Here is an 8,303-nt window from a genome sequence, read left to right as displayed (position 1 = left end):
GGAGCGGCTCCCGCGAGGCGACACGGGCGGCGCCGCCCGGGGCCGCGGGATGAACCGGCGGCGCCGCGCGGAACTCCCGGCGGCGGCCGCGGCCCCGGGGGGAAAGGAGTTGCCTGCGCACGGGCCGCGGTGCACCCTGGTTTGCGTTCCGGGCGGAAGCGGCGCGGTGCTGCGTAAGGCGGGCGGGCGCGATGCCGGATTACCTGGGAGCCGACCAGAGGAAAACCAAGGAGGAGGAGAAGGAGGACAAACCCATCCGCGGTGAGGGGCGATGGCGAGGACACGCTTCGAGCAGCGCTCGGGACGGGAGTCGGGCGGCACCGCCGGCGGCCATGTCGGTGCCGGGAGCGGCGGGGCTGGAGGAAGCGGGGGGAAAAGCACTAAAAAGGGTTTAAAACGTCTCTGCTGTGCGCGTTGGTGCTGCCGCCGCCCCGGGAGTGTTGCCCTGGCCGGAGCCGGGCTCGGGCGGTGCCGCCTGGCGGGAGCGAAGCGGGGTGGCCGGGCCTGGGGCGGGCGCGGCTGCGGCTGCGAGGGGCATTTTAAATCTGCTTTTTACATAGGGTTCCTAAAATGCCGAGTGTCCTCATCGTAAGAGAAAAAATGCCTTTTGTGGTTTAATACTTACTTGTATACTTAAAATACCCAACAAAGCGTGATACAGTAATGCTGCACCTCCCTGAAAAGAGGCTGTGGTGAGGGGGGGGTGCGCTCTTGTGTCCTCAGTGAGAGAAATCGAGGAAATGGCCTAAAGGTGGGAGGGGAGATCAGATGAGATACAAAAAAAACTTTCGCAGTTCGGGTGGTCAGACACTGGAATAGGTTGCCCAGGGAGGTGGAGCCATCATCCCTGGAGGAGTTCCAGAGGCGTCTGGACTGGCGCTGGGTGCTGTGGTTTCGGGGTTACAGGGGCAACGCTGGCTTGATGGTTGGAGTTGATATCAGAAAATCTCTTCCAACCTTGATGATTCCATGGTGATTTCTTTCTCTTGCCGGGGGAGCGCCGCAGAGCTGCTCGTGTGCTGCCGCTTTCATTCGGAATTTCGGGGAAGCAGGAGAGGGAAGGCGGCAGAGATTTCCGAGGATACCGGCACAGTGTGGAAGTTGCTGGTTGCCCCTCATGTTTTAGCTTATTGTGGCTTTTTATTTCGTGTTAGTAAATATTTAATAAAGCATCTGGAAGCACAAGCAGTACAAAATGTAATCAGTGATGGACTTTGAACTGTTCCCATTCAAGAAAGATTTCTAAATTATAGCAACAGAGTGTTCAATAGCTATAAAAAACAATCAATGGGGTGGTATAAATAGCCAGGAAAGAAGTACCGATCAACATAGAAGGTCTTGAGAGTCCTGTGTAACACGTGCTGCACCCAGATCACCAATGCTGTGTGGCTTGTGCTCCATCTGTCTTAAAATGAGTGGAATTAGAAAAGAGAGGAAACAGGTGTGGGAATAGAGAGGGGGTGTTTAAAGTCTGTTAAATGGCAAGAGAAGTGAGAGTGGTGTGGCAGAGAGTGACAAACTAGCAGAGTTGTATTTTTCTTAGTTAATGGAGAGGAGTTACTGGAGCCACCTCTGTGCAGACACAGTGGAGAGTGGTGATAGTTTTTCGTTAATGCTTTCTTGAACATCTAGAAATAAAAAGTTAAAAAGATGAAGTTGTGATATCTTCCATCCCTTTTTTGAAAAGTCATAGGCTGGGAAACTACTCTGAGTGAAGCAGAGTTGAAGTGGCTTGCTTGCTGTGAACTCTGAGTGGTACAGGTTTTTGGCCTGATGAGAGTAGCTGGAGACCCTATTTCATTTTTCTTGTTTATCTGATCCTTTTTTCTTCCACTTTGGTTCAGTGAAAAGTGGAAACTCAAAATAATCTCTCCAGAATATTTGTTTTGATCTTTTAGAAGCAGAATTAATATTGCTGGCTTTGTTTTCAGAACTGGAAACTAAGTCTCTCCTGTCTTGTTTCAGCTCTTGATGAAGGAGATATTGCCTTGCTGAAAACATATGTAAGTAGCACACACATGTGGGAGTGTTAAAGACACAAAGCAGTTCCTGTGGGGAGTACAGTGCAGGAGTGGAGGGGTGTGCACTTGGCAGGTAGGGAGTAACTCTGCTTCTCCTAGAGCTTTTCTCTCCTGCCAAAATCTTCCCTCCATTTTCACCTTCCAATAAGAAGGTCGCAGCCTGCAACACTAAAAATAATCTTGGGTTTGTTAACTTGGAAGTAATTATGGGTTTGTTTCTCTGTTTTTGTTTATCTCATCGCAGATTGCCATAGGAGTCTAACAGCCAGGGCTTTACTAGGGTTTTTTCACTGGCCAGTTTTCTTGGTTGATACAAAAAATAATGTTAAGACCCCTCCTGCCATCAAATTGACTTGCTTTTAGCCATCATGTTAAAAGAACATAATGTTGGGATGCAGTTTCCACAGAAAATAAGGTTTAAAGTGCCTTTGATTTCCCTTTCTAGTGGGAAGTGCAGTGGGTCTGCAAAAGAATTCTGGAAAGGTGAAACTTGCAGCTTAGGTATGTTTGGCAGAAGTCTGAATTTTGTTGACACCAAGACTTCTTTACAAAGCTCTGAAATTTATCCTGTAACCACTGCACCTTCTTTTTTTGTTGCCAGTGGTCTACAAAGGAGATATTGTAAAGCAAATCCAGGTCTGAATCTGTCTGTGTTAGGCAGATCTGGATCAAAGAAAGCATTTTATCCCAAGCAAGAACTCTGATTTGCCCCTTGATCCTTCTTCTGTCCTCTGTGGATGATGGAAAGGTTGGGTAAGGCAGTTAAAGCACTTAGTCAGAATTCTCTGTATATATGATTTTCCTAAGTCTTTTTTACACTTTAGGAGAAATAGTTTGAAAAAGTAAGGCTGAACAGGTTAAAAGAAAAACAAATTATTAAAGTTTACAAACATGGAAAATTTCCACCTTCCCAGTTGGTCAGCTGTGTGTAGCTGTACTTCACTTTTGCAAACAAAAATATTGTTACTGGAAGTTAATTCTGTCTTTTTTGGCTGTCATTAATGGTTGGCTGTTGTACCAAGGCAGTCTGTTGAACATCTTGATGAGCAGCAGCTCTTGTAATTTTTTCCTAAACATGAGATAATTTGACTTAGGAAATCTACATGATATTCCTTTTCCAGGGCCAGAGCACGTATTCCAGGCAGATCAAACAAGTGGAAGATGATATTCAACAACTGCTTAAGAAAATCAATGAGCTCACTGGTATGTTTTTGTTGTAGAAAGATTTCAATAGAAGAGCCACAGATACCAAAACTAGAGTTGTCAGAGGTTGATTTTTCAACAACTGCTGCATTGTTTTTTAGCTATTTTTCTCAAAAGAACCTACTTTTTTATTTGGTAGTATGAGATTTTTGTTTGTTAGATGATGGGTTTTTTTCAGCTGGGCAGGACTAATCTGTACATCTTACTTTGTACTTTAACACATTTTAAATCAAAACTGTGGTTTTTATATATAGTGGTGGCATGAAACAAATGCCCCTTTCTGACACCAGATAATAAAGTAGTAATAACAATAACAATTAATTTGTCTCATAATTTTTCTTTCACTGATGTATGTTTTTTGCCCTGTTGCTAATCCTGCAGTGGCTCTCAGTTCTGCCAGGAACACCAAAATTTCTCTTGTAAAATAATTTTGATTTTTTTAAATACATCATGGAGATGGTACTTGTTGTATGCATGTTTTGGAAGATTTATGAGATTTTTCATCTGTGTGAATCCTTTAGTTTCTGATACTTTGCACTGGAGCCCAGTGAAAGCACTGGAGAGTTTCACTCATTTAGTGAAATGTAGATATCAGCTATCAGTGCTCTGTCCTGCTGTAATCATCCCCACATGACAAAATTGTCTGAGAGGATGGCCAGCCTGGGATTTTAATGTTCAGCTGGCATGGTCATGTAGGCTCTTTCCTAAGGAAACCTGTTTTTTAGGAAATCCATCAAAAATAGGTGTGTGCATTGTTTTGGAGTGCAGTGTTCTAAGGTTTTGGTGTGGGAAGGATGGTTGACATCCCAGTTAGCTGCTTCCTCCTCAGCTTGTTTGTGCTGCACACAGGGATCAAGGAATCCGACACAGGCTTGGCTCCTCCTGCCCTTTGGGATCTGGCTGCAGATAAACAAACTCTCCAAAGTGAGCAACCGTTGCAAGTTGCAAGGTGGGATTACTCTTATCATTCCAGTAGAGCTCTATAGTGTTAAAAATCTGATTTATAGCTTATGTGTGGACTTTTTTTTAAAAAATAAAGCTCATGTTGTGCATGTTGAAAGTGCTTTTTACCACTGAATTGTAAAGGAACTGTGATAATGTGTGATGTATTTCATACTTGTACTTATTCCTGCAGTCCTTGTATGGTGCTGTAATGGTGTATTTGGAAAATGTGACTCTTGATGCTTATGCAGATAGCAGTTTGTCTGTCTGGAGGTGCAATTGTGTTTGTGTGTTAGGTGCACAAAGATCATCAATGCAGACTCCGAGGATCCCAAGTACATTATCAATGTCAAGCAGTTTGCCAAGTTCGTGGTGGATCTCAGTGACCAGGTGGCACCCACTGACATTGAGGAAGGCATGAGAGTTGGGTATGCAAAGTCTTTGTGTTCTTGTGAGTCTTCCTGCACAAGCTTTCTCTGAGTTGTCTCATGTTGTAGTTTGACAGGTCAGCAAGCCCTCATTTCTAGTGTTTGCAGTGGTTGAAATTACACCACTGCTGTCTTTCTCTTGAATGACAGTAATTCACCTGTATGCCCTGCTGGAGTCTTGTTTTGATGCTATTTTGACAAAAATTGACAAACCCCATGTGTCATTGGACAGAAACTTTTCAGTTTGGGCCCCAACAGTCCCAGCTTTCAGAGAGTTCCTTTGCGGTTGCACTCAGGGTAGCCAGGAAATGTTCACTGAGAACATAAAACCTGTTACTTTAAGTATTAATACTTTAAGTATTTTGCCAGTTTGCTCTGTGGGATATTTTGAAATTTAGTTTTCAAAATACTTTGGAATTGGTAGTTTTGGAAACCTTAAAACTTTCTGCAGAAGGAATTCCAGTATCTGGCCTACCTGACTGTTAGCTTTCAGGGCTGGGCTGTCTTGATGCCAGAGAAAGGAACAGTTCAAGAATTCAGCTTCTTATTTCCAGAGTTGTTTCTACTTAACACTTTACTTAACCAGTATTAAAATAATAGTCTTTATGCTTCCTCACCAGGGTGGACAGAAACAAGTACCAAATTCATATCCCCTTGCCTCCAAAGATTGATCCCACAGTCACCATGATGCAAGTGAGAGTTGCCTTTACTTACTTTATCTTGTAATTGTGATTCCTTACACTGGATTTTGTTGTTGAAAGTCCATGGAGATTCACAGCACCAGGCTGGTAACTTCTCACTCATCTCTTTGTTGTGCAGGTAGAAGAAAAACCTGATGTTACTTACAGTGATGTTGGTGGCTGTAAAGAGCAGATTGAAAAGCTGAGAGAGGTGGTTGAAACCCCTCTGCTTCATGTAAGTAGCCTCCAGATTGAAGCTTCTATTATTTTGGAAGTATTCTGATTGTCTGTTAGCATCTGAAAAAGCAAGAAAATACAATGTCACTGAGTGTAAACAGCTTAATGAAAGAAGTCAGGTTTTACCGAGTGAAATCCAGCCCAGCCTTGTTTACATTGCTCTTCATTATTTCCTTAATTTGCATATATGCTTTGATGCACATAATACTTAGTTTGCACATAACCTTGCCTTCTGGCTCTCTTTGTTACAGCCTGAAAGATTTGTGAACCTTGGAATTGAGCCTCCCAAAGGAGTGCTTTTGTTTGGGCCACCTGGCACAGGCAAAACCCTCTGTGCCCGTGCTGTGGCTAACAGGACTGATGCCTGCTTCATCAGAGTGATTGGATCTGAGCTGGTGCAGAAATATGTGGGAGAGGTAAGAGCAAGTACTTGATGGAGTGTGGAGGGGTTTGCAGATTTCCCTTGTGGATACCAGACACCACAGTGGGGGCAAGGGATGCATGTACTTGGAAGCTGCATATGCAGGGGCCAGGAGCTGTCAGACAAATCACTGCAGGTCAGGCAGTGACATGACCTCAGCTTTGCTGTCACTGATGCAAGGGATTTTGTCACTTGTTTTTCAGTTGGCCCTGAGGTAAATTACTTCATCTGAACTGAGTTTAACAGCAGTAATTTTTGTCTCCTTTATAAATTGCTTTAAGCTTTATACTTGTCCCATTATATGTGTGAACAAATAAAAAGGGTTTTCTCATTGGAAACTTTTGGAAGCCTGAAAAGTTTGATTTTGATAGTTTTCCTTTAATGTGCCTCAAATCTCTAACAAAGTCTTGATTTTTTTGCTTTCAGGGAGCTCGAATGGTTCGTGAACTCTTTGAAATGGCCAGAACTAAAAAAGCTTGCCTTATATTCTTTGATGAGATTGATGCCATTGGAGGTATGTTGGCAGTGCTACAGTTCCAATCTCCTCTGAGAGCTTCCAGGTTTTCGTGTAGTTCTGATTGCTGCATTTCAAGAAAAGTGCTTGTAAACACTGAGTTAGCAAAATGAGTCCCAGCACACCCTGTGTCCAGGAAGCTGTCAGGAAGTGGTTTATATAGCCCAGATGAGAAGGCATTTTTGCACATTTGGAACAGCCAGATTATTCGAACTTCTGTAATTTGTTTGCAAAAATGCACTGTTAACTTAAACCCCCTTCAACTTCTGGACTCACTCCACATCTTTATTGCTTCCTGAACATTATTCTTTTTTCTCAAGAGCTTAGGTCCCTTGAAAGTAGAACAGTTTTGACATAGATAGGGGAGAAGGATGATTTTGGTTGAGGGAGGGACAAAAACAAACAAACTACATGGGTAAATTCCAGCAGCTTGCCAATTGTTAGGTAGGGAGATAGAGGCCCTTTCGTACTAAGGACCTTTTTAACTCATCACAAATACTTGTATGCACTTTAAAACAATTTTCCTAGGTGTCCTGTGTTGCAGCCACTGATAGCTCTGTGACTCGTGTGTCTCCTCTCCAGGTGCTCGTTTTGATGATGGGGCTGGGGGTGACAACGAGGTGCAGCGCACCATGCTGGAGCTCATCAACCAGCTGGATGGGTTTGACCCCCGGGGCAACATCAAAGTGCTGATGGCCACAAACAGACCTGACACTCTGGACCCGGCTCTGATGAGGCCTGGCAGGCTGGACAGGAAGATAGAGTTCAGCCTGCCTGATCTTGAGGTGAGAACTCTTGATTTCACTGCCAAGTGTGGTCAGATAGCAGAGTGTTTCTTCAGTTAGGGAATCATTGGAAGTTTGAGAATCAGCAAATGCATCACTCTTAAGTTAGGTGAAACTACATAGAAATATGGAGGGTTAAAGATGTGTCAAAGGTTTTCCCACACTGCACAGATTCCATCCTAACCAAGAAGCCATAGTAAGCAGCTCTAATCACTGTATGTTCCTGCCTCAACAGAGAAAAAATTCTTTAACTAGATCCACAGTTTAGTTCAGAAGTTGGAATATGATTTTTTAGGCTCTTTTAAGAGACATTTCTTGAGATAATTCTATGATGAAAGCCCTTTTTAAAGTTATTTTCTTACTTTAGTGTCATAGGCACTTAGACTTTCCAGTCCAGACATGGGAGACCATAGTTGGGCAGCAAATACAAGATGTATTTTCCATTTGCCTGTGCTGTGGACACAGCTGCAGGCTGGAGTCATCACCTCGTTCATGCTGTGAACACCTCTCCTCCTCCCTTTCCTTCAGGGGCGAACTCACATCTTCAAGATCCACGCTCGTTCCATGAGTGTGGAGAGGGACATCAGATTTGAGCTGCTGGCTCGGCTGTGTCCTAACAGCACAGGTAAGCTGTGTGTATTTATTTCTTTCCTGAAACAGCTGTGTGTGTGCTCCGTGTCCCCAGCAGTCAGTGCTGAGTTGTTTATCCCTCTCTCCAGGCGCCGAGATCCGCAGCGTGTGCACGGAGGCAGGAATGTTCGCCATCCGCGCGCGCCGCAAGATCGCCACTGAGAAGGATTTCCTGGAGGCCGTGAACAAAGTCATCAAATCGTACGCCAAGTTCAGCGCTACCCCGCGCTACATGACCTACAACTAGCACCTGGGAAGTCCTTCTGTTCTTCCCATGAGACTTCCTGTGCAACAAAAATCCAAGTGTAGTGATTCATGTTTTGTTCTTGGAAGATAGAAATAAACGGAGTGTTCCAAACAGTAGGTGTGTGTTCATTGTGAGTATTTTACTCCAGCAGACTATTGCTGCCATAGGGAAAAAAATGTCAGGTTACAGCAGCAT

General features: G+C 44.0%; 1 protein-coding gene across 1 annotated transcript; it reads left to right on the top strand.

Annotated features, from left to right (window-relative positions):
• Positions 1-19: 19 nt before the first annotated feature.
• Positions 20-8,224, top strand: PSMC2 (proteasome 26S subunit, ATPase 2). Its single transcript, XM_056507229.1, has 12 exons — positions 20-261; positions 1,966-2,003; positions 3,143-3,224; positions 4,074-4,173; positions 4,463-4,594; positions 5,215-5,287; positions 5,414-5,509; positions 5,763-5,927; positions 6,359-6,446; positions 7,029-7,231; positions 7,760-7,856; positions 7,951-8,224. Exons 1-12 carry the CDS (start codon positions 192-194, stop codon positions 8,106-8,108), a joined length of 1,302 nt encoding a protein of 433 aa, XP_056363204.1. The 5' UTR covers positions 20-191; the 3' UTR covers positions 8,109-8,224.
• Positions 8,225-8,303: the final 79 nt, after the last annotated feature.

This window comes from Oenanthe melanoleuca, chromosome 1A (genome assembly GCF_029582105.1).
Source record: "Oenanthe melanoleuca isolate GR-GAL-2019-014 chromosome 1A, OMel1.0, whole genome shotgun sequence".
Lineage (NCBI taxonomy): Eukaryota > Metazoa > Chordata > Aves > Passeriformes > Muscicapidae > Oenanthe > Oenanthe melanoleuca.
This window is presented reverse-complemented; position numbering and strand designations above follow the sequence as displayed.

What these genes read in the sequence shown, in the direction of transcription:
- PSMC2 (XM_056507229.1), top strand. Translation starts at nt 192, where the DNA reads ATGCCGGATTACCTGGGAGCCGACCAGAGGAAAACCAAGGAGGAGGAG. An exon ending in TTGAAACCCCTCTGCTTCAT is followed by an intron (nt 5,510 to 5,762) that starts GTAAGTAGCCTC and finishes TCTTTGTTACAG; the next exon opens with CCTGAAAGATTTGTGAACCT. An exon ending in TCAGCCTGCCTGATCTTGAG is followed by an intron (nt 7,232 to 7,759) that starts GTGAGAACTCTT and finishes CCTTTCCTTCAG; the next exon opens with GGGCGAACTCACATCTTCAA.